This window comes from Seriola aureovittata, chromosome 13, assembly GCF_021018895.1.
Source record: "Seriola aureovittata isolate HTS-2021-v1 ecotype China chromosome 13, ASM2101889v1, whole genome shotgun sequence".
NCBI classification, from domain to species: domain Eukaryota; kingdom Metazoa; phylum Chordata; class Actinopteri; order Carangiformes; family Carangidae; genus Seriola; species Seriola aureovittata.
This window is the reverse complement of record NC_079376.1, coordinates 26,503,020-26,519,177: the sequence shown is the minus strand read 5'-3', so window position 1 is coordinate 26,519,177 and position 16,158 is coordinate 26,503,020. Positions and strand designations below refer to the sequence as shown.

At 39.3% G+C, this 16,158-nt stretch overlaps 1 protein-coding gene across 2 annotated transcripts in view; it reads left to right on the top strand.

Annotated features, from left to right (window-relative positions):
• Window positions 1-15,197, top strand: part of adck1 (aarF domain containing kinase 1) — a 117,820-nt gene extending 102,623 nt beyond the window's left edge. For both annotated transcript variants that reach the window (XM_056393186.1, XM_056393185.1), the window contains exons 10-11: window positions 4,217-4,410; window positions 10,628-15,197. In XM_056393186.1, coding sequence (XP_056249161.1) covers window positions 4,217-4,410; window positions 10,628-10,787 — 354 coding nt within the window. In that variant the 3' untranslated portion in view covers window positions 10,788-15,197. The remainder of the gene's footprint in view (window positions 1-4,216; window positions 4,411-10,627) is intronic.
• The last annotated feature ends 961 nt before the right edge of the window (window positions 15,198-16,158 follow it).

Below are 16,158 nucleotides of genomic sequence, written 5' to 3'. Positions count from 1 at the left end.
CAAAGAGATTCAAATAAAAAACCAAGAGTATATAATAATGTTAGTTGAGTTCTGAGCTGAACCCGGGTAATGGTTCAATCACAGTCATTAATTTACTTCACAAAGTTACTTCTTTGCAAATAGGCCCTACCTCCCATCAAAGCATTGGGAAAAAAATGTAAATAAAACTTCCTATCAAGGTGTTAGTTCAGTACTAAGCTTACTTTGTTTTTATCTCTAGTATCAGATAACGCTTTAGAATTACATACACATATTATAAAATTTTTAATTTGTCATCAGCTCACTACTAAGCTCATTTCTCAAATGGAAGTACTAAAAGGCTTTGGCATAGAGTCAGTGGAAACAAAAGAGGACAAATCGTTTCATTACTTTACATGTCTGTTAGTGAAAAAGAAAAAATAAGAACATGGCTGGTGCCTCTGGGCTATGAGAATCCAGGTTGCAAACCAGCTCAGCAAAGCACCCCAGATACAAGTACCTGTCTGTGACACTGCTAGCCCCACAGTCCACACAGTCAATACATGTGGCTATTTCACTGGGTATCTCAGTAGTAACAGTTAGTAGGAAGAAGAAGAAACTGAATAAAAGAAAGTGGATATCTGGTTAGCATCGCTAGTCCAACAAGCATTTGATGGAGGTTAAAAAAAAGTGCCTTATAGTCAATATCTGGAATGATGTATTATAAATAGTCCTTAACCTCATGAACCGAGGAAAATATTTTCCTTCCTGCCTCCGTTGTTATTATGGTAAGCCTGGCAGGAAACAGCAGCAGAATCTCTGCCATCTCCTCTTAGTATTACCTCTGGACTGTAATGATAATAATGGTAATAATAATAATGATTATTATTGTTATTATAGTTTATTTGTATAGCACTTTTCAATAGAAATAACAAAGTGCTTCACATGAAACCAATACAAACATTAAACAAATCGAAGTGAAACACAAATGAATGAAATTAAAGACATCACACAATAAAAGCTTTTTTCATGATAGTGTGTCTTAAGAAGTGAGATAAAACGGGGAACTGACTCTGCAAGGCTGATCTCCTCTATTAGGTTGTTCCAAAGTTTAGGGGCCCTAATGGCAAAGGCCCAGTCTCCTGTAGGACTCTGTAGTCCTCGTTGTGTCTCGAGTGTTGGTATAATTGTCTTAAAGTCAGTAGAAAGTGCTTTTCGATGGGTCTCTAAGAAGCTGGCTGTGGATGCCATGCTGACTTCATTGATAGCTTCACCAGGAGAATTGGTTATGGCGCTGTGCTCTTTTTTGTTTTGTCTGGTTGATTATGTAACCAGTGTGTGATTTTTACACTCAATATTGACTGTGTTGTGTTCTGTGGAGTGGAATGAAGAGTCAAAAACCTGCTCAACGTCTGGTTCATAAGTTATTAAAGAAACAAAGGTAAGCAGTTTCAATTTCAAGGTACTCCCTCTCTGCCAATGAGCATCAGTGAAACACTGACTTTAAATGTGAAACTGCTTTATTCAGTGTTTTTTAACAAGATATGTATGAAGATAGAGAGTCAGTATATGAACACAGATTGAAAATATGGCTGCCACAATCCCAAGCTGTTTGTATCAGCTTTTAAAGTCTGTATATCATGTTAACAAGTGATGTTACAAGTACCACTTGAAAGTGGTCTCAGACTTTTGGACCCCACTGTATGTCTACTTTATGTCTTTGTCCTTTTTTCACCAAACCACAAAACAGCCTGTTTGGGACAAATTTTCTTTTCTTTTTTTTTTTTTATGGTTTTTTTTTTTTGTGTGTGTGTGTGTGTGTGTGTCTGTGGGTAGAGGATAATGTAGTTGAAGCAAATACTGTTTGCTGCATCAGTGTTGTGAGTTCACATCACTTCCTGTGGGCATGAGACAGAAATGGACAGACAGAGAACAGTTTATCTGTGCCTGGATGTTGACTAGCTGTCTGTCTCACTCTGTGTCTGTTAACTCTCTGTTTATCTGGACTGACAGCTCTGACAGTGCTGCTGTCACACACACTCACACACACACACACACACACACACACACACACACACACACACACACACACACACACACACACACACACACACACACACACACACAAGGTGGAGAAATACATATACAAGACTATAACAAGTTTTGATGGTCTTTCTTTTTACACAGTTTGCTGTTTTAGAGAATTAACTTCAAATTTAATTATTGGATTTTTATTAATCAATTGTCAATACTTTACCAATACATTTTTGGTGTGTGTGCTGACAGGACACAAGGGAAAAAAGAGGAGGGTATGGCATGCAATTATACTATACTATACTATTAAACCTAGTGTGTCCCTCCCCATGTTTCAAATGATAGATATTTAACCAAGACCACCATATTTCCTCAACTTTAATGAAGTGTTTTGAGTTTCCTAAACACAACCGTGAAAACAATCAAAAAGCTTCAGGTGGCACGAGCAGATACTGTAAGAAAATATTTTATATGTTCTGTATAAACACTTTGTGTTAGTGGCGAGCAGTTTGAAAATACAGTATGTTCAGTATAACCAGTACAGCGCAATGTTTCTTACAAAACCTATTTGATAAAGTTAGCTTGGACCTTGAATTATAATCACGTTCCATTTCCTTGATTTTTCCTTTATCGGCAGATTGAGTTTTTCAGTTGTCATGGAGCTGGTTCAGGTGTCATGCTGTAACCTTTAAGATGAGCTCAATGAACTTCAATCACATGATAACAGGTGGAGGTACTGTATATAAAAATGGTCTCAGTGTGATGGTGTCAGATGCGAATATCCTCCTTGATCTTTCTCTGGCTGCTCACTGACTCCTGGTCAATGACCTTTGACCCTCCCAGTTGAACGTATAAGTGGTTTTGGTTTCCCTGTCTTTAAGAGAGAAAAAAATCTCTGAATGGTTTGTGTTGATGATATGTTCTGACAATCCAGACATATAAATGACTCCCTCTGAGACGTTTACATTTTAATGTAATTTTAATATTATATTGGATAAAAAAAGATCAACTTCTCTAAGCTTCATTAACGGGGGAAATTAGTACATTATTTGTGCTTCTAATCAGATTTTGGAACCTTATAAAAAGTATTTCAGTTGTTAATTTCAATCATGTAATATCCTGTACTCGTGCAGATTGTGCACATCCTGATTTAACTATGTGTGTGTAAGCTTGCAGTCCACTTTGCACCATAATTAAGGCCTGTTGACTTGCATCAAGCAGAAGCCTTTGAGGTTACACTGAAACTCACATGTAGAACTGAGCAGCCATCTTCAACATCAAAAAGAACAAATGGTCATCATGGAGGAAAACATCATCCCTCTGTCTGTTTTCTTCTTCTTCTTTCTGTCATTTACAGTACATTGTCATTTCAGCTGAGGCAAAATTCAGTATTATTGTTACGTCTTTGTCAAAACTGATGTGGGACCCCACAGCAGAGACAAAACACACCAGCAATAACTGTGCAAGGGAATTTATTGGGGCAACCTAATGTAAGGGGAAACACACAGACACAGACACAGACACATACACACCTACACACACACACACACACACACACACACACACACACCGGGAAGGGAAGACAAACAGGAGAAGGAAAAAACATAGGAAGACATAGTGGGACTGTGACAATCTTTTTTGAATTCCTTTTAATCCCTCTATTCATTAGTACAGGTGAGAGATAATGGAATATGTATTTAGTTTTGTTTTTGTCTTTTCCTTCCTTTTCTTATCTCTCCCTCTTCATCATTCCTTTTTCCTCCTGTCTTTCCTACCTTGTACAAATTTAATATGCTCTCATTGTCTTTCTTTTTGTGTCTCTTCAATATAAAAAGAGACGGAGACTTTGTTCACCTTAACACACAATGACAGTAATGTCATGACAGTAGTTCAACAATATCAGTGATACAGAGATAACTTTGTGTGACATTTAAACTCACATTGTCTCATACACGTTTGATGATATTGTGCCACATCCAAAGACATTTAGCTGAATGAATCTGAATGAAGTTTGCTGAAGACATACAGTAGACCACATGTGCATCTAGACAGACAAATACAGGATCTCACTTACAAAAAGATAGAAAATCTTTATTGTGCCTTTTGTCATGCCAGAAGACATGTAGTCAGTCAGAATCATTTACATGGCCTTTTTTATAATAATAAATGACTTAACCACTAAAGAGACAACTTGTCTGTTTGTATATCTCAATTCGCTTGGCAGGATGTTGAGATACGGACCAATGCAGCTCTTTACTTGCCCCAAATCAGCGACCTCTTGAACCGAGTGCCCCGTCAGATGCTACTGCTGCTGAAGACCAACGACCTGCTGCGGGGCATTGAGACCACCTTACAGACCAGAGCTTCGTCTTCGTCCTTCATCAACATGTCCCGCTGCTGTATACGCGCCATGGCCAGGTCAGAAAGACTAGCCTTTCCTTAAACTTCATAAGACATGTTGTTCATTTGTTCACAGCCACATTTAAAAGGGAGTGTCAGGAAAATACAACCGATGTTTCTGTAACAATTTGATAAAGTACGAGGTCCATACTGCACTAATTGACTCAAATATGATAAACCCATCATGCAAATTGAGATGGTTTGGCCAGATTACGAGTGTTGCTCTGAATTCGCACAGGAGGTGACACTGATATGGTGTGAGGTGAACCACATTTTCAGTCTGTTTGCCAGCTGGCATGTTTGGTATGAAGCTTGGTATGAAGCCTTGTAAAGGTAGATGAACTTTTCAATACTTTTATAACTTTTAATTATGATTGGAGTCTGCATATTGATCATTAAGAAGGGAATTAGCTAGTGATGAGTGTATCCAGGAAACTGAACATGCGTAACAGACCACTTTTACATGTTTTCTTTTTCCCAACGAAAGCCACACATAAAAACTGAAAATGTAGGTCAATTATTTTTGTATTATACCGTGGCCAACAACACTGTGATGCTTCTACCTATTTGACCTGCCTTTACATGCTTTTGTTCGAATTTAGACATCTCTGACTTGGGCACCCTGTTAGTTGCATCAGAGGACACTGTGACAGACAGGAATACAGTCAGTAGTTTTCTCTCAACATAGTTTTAATTCTGGAACAGTTATAGAGACATTTCATTTTGTTCCAGCAGACAAGATGAAGACTTAACTCACACGTGGGGATCTGTGGATTATATTATTCGGTGTGTGAATCTCATACATACTGTACATACAGAACATAGTGTCAGAACTAAAGACAGACCAAGCTGACAAGTAAGTCACTTTGGAAGAGAAACTGAGGTTTGTCAATGTAGGTTTGGAGAGGAGGGATGTGAGTTGTCACTTCAGATCACAGCTGATGGCTGAAGGATGGGGCTCTGGAGGTCGCTAGCCTGGTGCTGTACTGCTGACAGTGCTGGAGCTAGTCTGAATGAAATTATCTTATAAAATATTAACCAACTACAATGCCAGGAGTAGTAATGTAATACAGGCACAGGGGGACTCCAGTGTTGTGTTTCACATTGTGTGCATGTGCTGTCAGCAACCAAAACTAGCCCCTCTCAGGCATGGAGCTTCTTTTCTGTTTGTCTCTGATATTTCTAAATGCAAGACCAAGTAGATCAAGATGAATATCTTCCTGGCAGCCAGGGCCTGATTGTGTGGAGGTTGCGTGTTTGCATGGGTTCCCTCCTGAAAAGAGATATGCAGGTGGAGCACATGCAGCTGTCTCTTTTGTCATCAAATGACCCATGTACACTATGGGACTTCTAGAAGTTGAGAATGGCTAAACTATAGCTACATTAGCTGATGAAGAATGTTTACTGTTACACAGGTGAGGACACTGATAGGACTCATTAATGGCCCCACCAGGCTGCAGTGGGTCACTACACCCTACAGTGGAAAAATGTTATGCCATTCTTAGGGCTCTCTTTTAACAGTCTAAGGTGCAAGTGGATTTACGGTGTGTCCATATTCACTTTTGCTATTTTAACAGCAGAAAAAAACAGTTGCTGCTACATCATGGAAGTGTTTTTGCTGAAACATGCAATAAACCAATCATAGTGCATCTCCCATTCACAGCTGTGCTTTCTCATTGGTGGATTGGCGCAGTGTTTCACACAGAACTGGATTATATTTGTGGCGAGTTGATCAAAAAAAAATTTGACTTGATTCACTAGATGAAAAGTCAGGGGATCACCAAAGTTATTACAATTCATCCTGAGATGAACATTAACATTTGAACCAAACTGGATTTTTCACTGTAAACCGAAATGTCAGCCTGTTGGTGGTACTAGAGGAAAAGTCAAAGGATAAACAAAATCAGAGGGCCTCATCATCTTGGCACTTGTGGTGTGTGATTCTACTGATTGCCTTTCCCCTCCAATACCAAGTTAACCCCAGGTAGGTCTCGCTGATACCGAACGATACTGATACTTCATAGATACTTCATCAACACACAAACTGAAGCCTGGACAGACGATCAGTAATTGTGATAGCTACTCGCTCTCTCTCTGGACATTTTTGGGGGCAGGTGCTCAAGCGGAAAAAAGGGCATCCTTCTCATAATTATTTAATAAAGTTATTTACATATATATTAATTATTAATTTCAATATAATTCATTTGCAAATGTTTAAAGCTCAACAGATTTCAACAAAATTATCAATGTACACAGAGACAATGCTCTCTAGCATTGACTATTTCTACATTTATCACAAGAACAGGCAACAACAAAGAAAACAGTGCCACACTGTACATGCTTTGGGGCATTTTCACGTGTATAGTTTCTTTGCTTATTGTCTATAAAATAATGATTTAATAACAACTAATCTTTAAACAAAACTGAAAAATATCTATAAATAAACAAAAATAATAAACCAACCAATCGAGCCTCCAAACTACAATGTAGGCCTACGCTGCAGCCACAGACCAGATCCATAGTGTTGTCTCTCAACTCCTAAACCAGCAACCCCATTCCCTCCTCCTCATCTCTGGAGACTTCAACCACACGTCCCTGTCCTCTGCTCTTCCTACCTTCACCCAGTATGTGTATTGTCACACAAGGGACAATAAAACTTTGGACTTGTTGTATGCTAATATCAGGAATGCAAACACCTCATCCCCCCTCCCCCCGCTGGGACGCTCAGATCACAACGTCCTTCATTCCAGCAGCTGTCAGACTCCACAACTCCTGCTCTTCCTGACCATGTGCAAATTTGCACTTTTTCATGTACATATCGTGTGTATTGTGTATATTGTATTTATTAGTGTATATTTGGTATATTTTTGTTGTATATTTCCATAGATGTTTATTCTATCGATGTTTATTTTTCTGCTGTGGTAAATTAATTTCCCAGTTGTGGGATTAATAAAGTTAATCTAATCTAATCTAATCTAATGTCCAGTTGCAACAAATAGGCAAAGTGTGTTCTGTGTACTTAGGTGAAAAGAGCATTATGCTACTATTGGTAAATGAGCAAAAATCAATTTTGTGCATGATAATTAAGGGTTAATCTCCCAAAAATACCAACAGTAGGATATGATGTTTATGATTGATGCATTACAACTGTTAGCCTCATCAGACTGTAAATGTTAGTGTCCAACCATACAGCTACTTTTTCTGAAGCAAAATTTTAATGGGCTATTTGTCATATAGCAAAATTCAAATAATATAATAAAATATAAGTAGTGATATTAAGTAGTAGCTCTTCCTGTTCACTGAGCCCTGAGCCTAGTCTGTTAACACTAATAAACTACTTTCATTAAATGTATCCTTATTACTAAAGGAGGCAGAGGAACAATGAAACACATAAGACACACAGGTTACAGTAAGTGTTGAGTTTGTATTAACACGTTATGCAGTAAAATTAAAGAGGACCTATTATGGCCATTGTTAGTGTTCATCATTTCATTCTTGGTGTGTACTAACATTGATTTACTTTGCTTTAATGTTCTGAACATCTTCTGGACATCTAGTCACCTTCTGTCTGAAACGCTATTTCAGAGCTCAGGGCTCTTGAAGCCCCCCCCCCCAACCACCACCACCAAGCCCAGTGTGCTCTGATTGGTCGGCTTGACAGCAACTATCATGGCAACGAAACATTCTGTATGTCTTGTGTAAACAAACGGTTGTGGTGCTTCGGTTCTGTCTTAACGTTTTGAGCAAGAGTCCGATCCTGAATCAGAACATGACAAACCCGATCTGGACTGGAGAAGAAAACAAGCATACCCACTGTCAGGCAGCCGGAGCGAGGGAAGAGGCAGAAATATTGAGAGTGCTGCGAATCAAGACACTGGACAGTCTGCAAAGACGTCGGATGACAATATTCATAACTTGGAGAAACCCTTTTGATTTTTTACGTGTGGACACTTCCGGACTAAAGGAATATAGATAATGGAGGAACAGAGGTAGGGAGTCTCCACTGCTTCACCTCCTGCTGGTTTACGATGCTGGTAAATCTGAATTAATTAAACTTTTGTGTGCATAGTTGCTGAAAAATGAACTCAGCGGTTAAATTGTGGATAATTTATCCAAACTCACAAGGTATAGCATGTCAATACTGACAAACATTTAAGCATTTATAGCTTTGCTATGCTGCTACTTATTCAGATGATCAGGTCGCCGTAACACGGTAAACAACAAAGATCCACAATAACAATGCAGACTGACAGGCTGTGAGGAGAGTCCCCTGTTCGGCCACATTAAGTGTGAATTACAGAAATAACCGTTGTGAAAATGAAGCGTCTAACTGTGCGCGGTTTAGTCCTCCTTGAAGTGCTCACACTATAATGTTTGGAGCAGTTGAGAAACACTGTCTTTTCAGCACGGCTACAACACTAAAGAAAACTCTTCATTATAAGTAGTTATGTGCTGTGCCTTGTGTGGGGGCGTGCCAAGCTTGCAGGGGGTGTCCAGCTTGCAGGTGGGCAGCACCAAGAGACATATAAACGTCAATAGGACCAGGAAGTAATGTCTGGACCCCCAACGAGGTGTTTCATACAAAGGAGAAAACTGGGTTTTGCCAGACAGAGTTACTGCCTTTGGTGTAAACTTTGATCCTTGTGACTCTGGAGACCATTTACATGCACAAAAACCTATATAACACACTGTAAGTAAGGGAAAGTTCAGAAAAAGCGTAATAGGTCCCCTTTCTCATGGTCAACGGCAGCGACTGAAAACGAGGCTTCATATTAAAATACAACTCTGACCACCTCTACATATCAAACAGAGGGAGTTAGACATAAAGACCTCTAATAAAAGTCTGTTACATTCTGGAGTTGAAGTTAAAAAAGACTAAACTATTGTGGATCCAAACAGAGGCTGCGCTCTGTGTGAGAGACTAAATAACAAAGATAGTCTGTCTCTTTAACTTTCTCTCTGAGCAACCTTTTGTGTATAGTGTGTGTATATCTGAACTCACAGCTCAGTGTTTGTCTTTTATGTGTTTGGTGATTTTGTTGATGGCGCCACAGTTATAAAATCGAGATTTGACTAGAGGTCAAGACATATTTTGACCTACTCTTGTTGTTAATCTTAATGGAGGCTGTTGCCTGAGTTAATCTGCTTGTATTGAGATTTTTTAATAGTAGTTTCATTTCATAACAGTGACAAACAATACTGAGGCCTAGGGCAAACACATTGTTATGTGGTTATCACCAATGAAGGCAGGTCAGCCGAAGCAGACGCAGCTCCGCAGCGCTCTCAGTCTGTGTATGTTAACTGTGGTGGCTGTGATGAGGGAAGCTGAAGAGGGAGGGGCAGAGGCTCGTGTGTCTCAGATGCAGTTGTTGGACATTACAACACGCTTTTAGATGAGAACTGATGCCATGGGCCAAATTTAAAAACTTAAAACTAGAAAAAGAAACTGAAAAAAGATGTCTTGCAAAAAGGGCACTCATCTGGACAGATGCCAAAGGGGCAGGTGCTTTAGCACCACCTGAGGTCTATCTGTGCACGGGCCTGACCTCACAGTCCTCCCACACCAGCACATACAGCACTGTAGCTGTTCTGAGAACTCACACAAGACTACACTCACTGTAGTGGCTAAAAAACCTCCAGATGAGTCTGTCCTTTAACTCCTGTCCTATTTATCTTTTACCAAGGTGGAGTGAGCAGTGTGTCTGACGCGCAGTCACAATAGATCCACTGACCAGTGATGTTCTCAGATGAATGGAATTTATTGTCAAAACATGAAAAAGGGGGCGCGCACTTACTGCTACAAATAAAATTCATTGTTTTTAATCAATAATTCATCCTAAATAATCAATATATCCTGTGAATAGAAATAAATTAAATAACCTTAAATGCGGCTCCTACACTTATAGTTAGCCACCATTAATGTCAACAACCCTTTATTTAGACCTGCTGTTAGCACTGTAACTTTCTACTGTGTATTCGTTGATAAAATACACATTTACCCCAAATGACTGAGTTTAGATATAGATCTTTTGATACAAAAATTGATCCTACAACACATGGGATTAATCGTATTGATATGTCAGGATCAATCCACACACCACTGGTACCATGATTGTCTGGTCACAATCTCAAGAGAATCAATTCAAGATTTGTTGATATATTTCAGACGTTCTGCCTGCATTGTTAAAAATTCATCCTACCTAACCTTCTCTTTGTTCTTCTGCTGCTTTTCCAGGCACAAGAGGAGTAAGGCTCAGTCCAGGAGGAGGCATCTGCAGATACAGCTGGCGGAATCGCTCAGCCTGTGGAAACTCACCATGTTTGAACTGTTTCTGTGGGTGAAGGGCTCCATGTTGGTACATTGGCTCACTGCACTGCTGGCATTTCTGAACTGAAGCACATCTGGACATCACACTGGAACATTAACAACAGGCTGCAACTGTTGGCTCTCGGGTGTATATACACTGCATGTTAACACATTTTAAATATGTGCCACACACACATATACACACTGAATGTTCTCCTATCACACATTTGTACTTCTGTCTATGTGAGGACTATTGACACAGTGCATTCCCTAGGCCCTGGCCCTACCTCTAACCAAAGTCTAACAGCTCTCTGAAGTTGTGAGTTGCTGTCCTCACGCAGTATGTCTATAACTCAAACTGGTCCTCACAAAGACATAAGATTACAAGTACACACACACACACACACACATACATGAGTACATACAAGGACAGGATGCTGATGTCTTTGAACACCAGGAGCAGCTTGTGGCTGTTGGTAACTTTTTAGGCCTCACGATCACAACAGTGCTGAGATAAACTATTTTCTCATGATTGTGTCATAATTGTTTATTAATTTCATTTACTCAGGATTCTGTCTTATTCTATTTAATTTAAGAACATTATTAACAGATAATGATTTTTCTCATAACCCTGAGATATTGAACCATTATCTCCGTATTTACTCCATACCAGTGGCAGAAACCTGGTCACACTGACTGTATCTCTGTGATGTGCTATGAAGTACTGTGTGTATGGATGAATTGTAATGTGTCAAGAAACAGTTCCACTACATAGCTGCCCCTAAAAGCATAAATAGTGTGTTTTACATTTGTGTTCAGTGTGGATGGAATGAATGAAAAACAACATGTTTATTCGTTTATTAGTTTAGCCCCCCCACTCTTGATGTCCTGACTCCAGCTCCACATATAGATAAGATATTGATACCCATGTTCTCACCTCACTTTCAGAAAAAAAAACAGATAAACATACAGACAGGTGACAACTTACAGAAAAACCTGAATACATGAGTGGAGAAACCTAATGAATGCAGGTGCACTGCATGGTACAATTAAGCAATTAATGTCCAATCATGCTCATGTGTATAAAATTGTGAACAGGCTCAGCTGATTCCTTTTCTTATCACAAAATGAAAAGATCAAAATGACTTTGAAAGAAGGAGGGGAAAAAAAGTGACATGTCAGTTGAGTCATCCTCCATATTCTCGACATCTAGGTCATGTGTGGCGTACACCAAGAGAAAGGTACAGGCCTGAATGCCTAATCTCAGTGGCTCTGTTCTGCTGTGGGAGGCATTTTGCTGGCATGGTTTGGGTTCACTTGTCCCCTTAGAGGGAGGGGTCACTGCAAATCAATACAGAGTTGTGATTACTTTTATCCTATGATGAAACATTTCTGTCCTGATGGGAGGGGTCTCTTCCAGGATGACTATGCTCCCATCCACAGGTCATGAGGGGTCACTGAATGGTTCGAGTATAAAAACTATGTGAATAATTTTGGCCAATGGCAGTCACCAGATCACAACCCAGTTGAACCTATTGTTACGATTAACTGGTGACCCAAGAGCAAAGGGAGACAAGGGTTAGAACGTGCGTAGAAATGAGTAAACGAGCTTAGCTTACACGATACTAAGTGGCCTGAGAGCGAGACGCCAAACAGAAAACACTGGAAACACCAGGGAAAATGGGAATCATTGCATAATAATAATAATAATAATAATAATAATACATTTTATTTGGCAGTGCCTTTCACAGCACTCAAGGACACTTTACAGAATCTTAAAAACACAATAAAAATAATAAAAACAACAGACAGTTAAAAAGAAAACCAACATGTTACACAGCACTCCTCACCACCATCATCAAACGCACGAGGGAATATCTTTTAGAAGAATGGTGTTCATCCAGAGTCAATGCAAGACTCTTTATGTTGGTCTGTCCTTTGATTTGTCTCTCGTCTGTATTTCCAAAAATGTCGTAGATATTCAAGTATAATATGATGTGGGATGGAACATGTGACACAAGTTTATATTTTCTTATGAAATCAATCTTATTACTTGAGGTAGCAGACTTTCTAAAACAATGCATGCTCAGTTATCTCACTGTCTGTCAGATGAGTTCTTGAGATAATTGAATGATCATACTACAGATCTAAAACATTTACAGTGAGGCTGTATAATCTGAAACGTAATGCCTTATAAAAGACAGTGAGGCAGCCATGGAGGTTGTACAAAGAAGAGTTATCAACTAGGGCTGGGTACAGATTTACTGAATCGATTCCATTTCGATTCACAAGGTCCCGAGTCGATTCAATTCCCATTTCGATTTGATTCATTTTGTTTTGATTCGTTACGATTTGATTTTGATTCAGCCAGACATATTTCAGTTACAACATAAATTTTTCTTGGCTATGAATTAGATTCTCAGAGAACTAATGCTGTGAAGTGTACCTCTAACCTGGTACATTATTGAAAATATTAATGTTTACATTGCCAGTGGACACAAAGCAGTTAGATTAATGAACGTTCTATTTAACATGACCAACAGTTTAGACACATCTCAAGAAATAATACATGTAGTATGCGATGATACACACAGCTTCTTCTTGCACACCTCACATATAGCTTGGCTTTTGTCCAGTTCGTAACTGTCTACATAGTTTTTTAATCTGAAATTCAGCCACACATCTGCCTGTAGAATTGCCACTGACTTCACTGGGACCTCGTCTTTCATGTTTTTGTCTCTCTCGTGCAGAGGTGTAGTGCTGATGGTTTACGTACCAGAGCTCATATGGTGGACGCGTATGGTTGAGTTGCAGCTCTTTTCAAAGGTTATGTAACCTCTGTTCCTACGGTGGCAAGTTTACATTAATTTACTAACTTGTGTCGAGCAAATGAAGCTGCATTGGAAACATCCATTCAGAGGAGAAGCTGCAGTGCAGGCGTAGGTCAAGCTAAGCTAACAGGCTAGGCTGTGAAAACATAGTTAAGCTAGCTTTCTATGGAAGCAGCACAAGCTGTTCAAGTGTAACAGACTGACTGTCATGTTTCTGTGTAAAAGCATCACAGATAAAGAAACTGTCAGAAGAGTGAATGATGAATGAAAGAATGATTTATGTCATTTCATCTTTATTACTTAACCATTTAATTAACTGATCAGCTCAGAGGCTACCAGCAGCTTATAGACTCTGAGAAGAAAAGTGGCGGAGCATTGTTCCGGCAGCTCCCCCAGCTCTCCACCTATGCTCACCTGACCAGATCTCGTTGTGACACACATCACACATCCACAGGAGAGTTTAAAATGTGTATATTAAAAGATTGATCTCGTGTTTTATGAATTGATATTGGATTATTCAATTGAAGACCGCTTTTAATTGACGAATCGATTTTTTCAACACAGCCCTATTACCGACCATTCAGTCAGTAGCAAGCACAACTGTAAAGTAGTACATCAATCAGATACCAGATCAGTAAGTAATACAGCAAGACAGGAAGTAAGTCATACACAAATGCAGGTATCCAGTCCAGGGGAAGAGTGCACTGACAAGCATGTGCAAGTTGTCACAGGATGATATTCACCTGCACCTTCATTTCAAAGAAACGAAGTCATGGTGAACATGTGCCAACAAGGCTGAAGAAAACCAGATAAAAGATTTATATGAAATATAAGAGGGCGTTTAGAGTTGTTGTCACTTCAGGTAATGTGTAGTTCTGTTACTACTGATTAATTCCTGCTCCTCAGAAGCTACCTCAGAATGAAGTTTGCATCAAGTCAGTTAAATATCTGATGCGTTAATGCTTCAATAGTTTCAGTCTTTTTAATTACTATGTTTACTACTTCATTGCTCTCGTTTTTAGGTCAAATGCTGTTCACTCATTCCACAAGCACTGCACTTTGTATTACTGTCATTAGTTGCAGGTGTTATGCTGAAGTGAGGTTGTTTCTTCAACTTTTATATTCCTGCTGATATTCTCTTTCTTTTCCTGTCACTCAAATAGATGGTTACAGGTTCCGCCCCCCAAACCCAAGGTATGACATTGTGTGATTGACTGTGATTGGTCTAAAATGCAACATAATGTATTGTGTTGCTGTCCAGAAAAACTTCTTCTCTATGGTTTATTGCATTATTTTTTAAGTGACTTAATTCTGTATTTTCCTCTTCACATCACTATTGTCATTGTTGTAACACGGTTCCTATTTACCTTGTGTCTTCTTTTCCCCACACATTGAGGGAGGGTTCTTTGTTGATTGTTTGGTCGCATCATTTCTGACTGTGTCATAATGTCACATCAAACCCTATATACTACATTGTGCACTATAATGCACACTTTTTTATTTGTGTCACAATTCAGTGTAAAATGTAGGCACTGTATAGGGCTCTTTACACTGTACTCTACTTCCTGCTTATAGTTCCACAATGCAATGCTTCATCTTTGATGCCTGCATAGTACAGTGTTGCAGAAATAAGTTATAATAAGCATATTTGCAGTTCTGAATCCTGAGGTCTGTGTTGTTGAAATGGGTTTTTGGTTCAATGACTGAAATAAGAGACATTTTCACTTCTATGACATCAAATATTTCAGTAAATACCACACATGTTTTTTTTTTTTTTAAAGATTTACACGTTTTAACTATTAAACATCTTCATGCTAAAAATGAAAACTGATCCACTCACCAGTCCACCTTTACAGCCTTGTTGTGTAGTCACTAACTTTGTCAGAGGAAAGGCTTTTGTGGAAGAGGTCAGAGCTAAATCAAACTGAAGTTTTGAAATTTAAGTGGTAGTGATGTTGAAGTCATGTGACGTTGGTGTGGTTGGTTTATAGACTAACATTAGCTTTGTATTTATGGCTCAGAAATCATAAAAGTGATGATGATTGGTTAAGATTATCCTGCTGTACAAAACTTGAAAACTTGTTTATTCATTTTGCAGGGGATTGAGAATGGACAGAAATACAGCTGTGGGAAGATCCAGCCATTCCCTGTGAATTGGGATTATCAGTCATTTCGCCACGATTTCAACCAGCCAATCAAGTTGTCCCTGTCATACTTTAAAATCTGTTCTCCTCTCTCCTGCTATCAGCTGTCATTTCAGCGCGGTTGCTGTGAACAGCATATGTTCTACTCACCCCGCGTCACATTTGCATTATTGTTAAGTAGATGTCTTGCACCGATCATTATCCCGTCCCAGAGGTTTTAAATCTCAGCTTGTCATTCTGCAGGAGATTGCTTCTACCATCCTCGGGCAGCAGTCAGCGGCCTAGAAGCACTCTTCTTGGTCTATGCACCAATTTAACAGATGAGCAGATTCCTGAGTCGCAACTCTTGGCCGAGCATCTCTCAGCTTCTGGCCTCTTTCTCAGCCCCACGAGTTGGCGGTTCAGACGATAGCTGTGATCCGTCTGGTATCCATTTCTTCCTGGACAAGACTCAGCTGCTTCAGCCGGTTCCCCCACCTGTGAC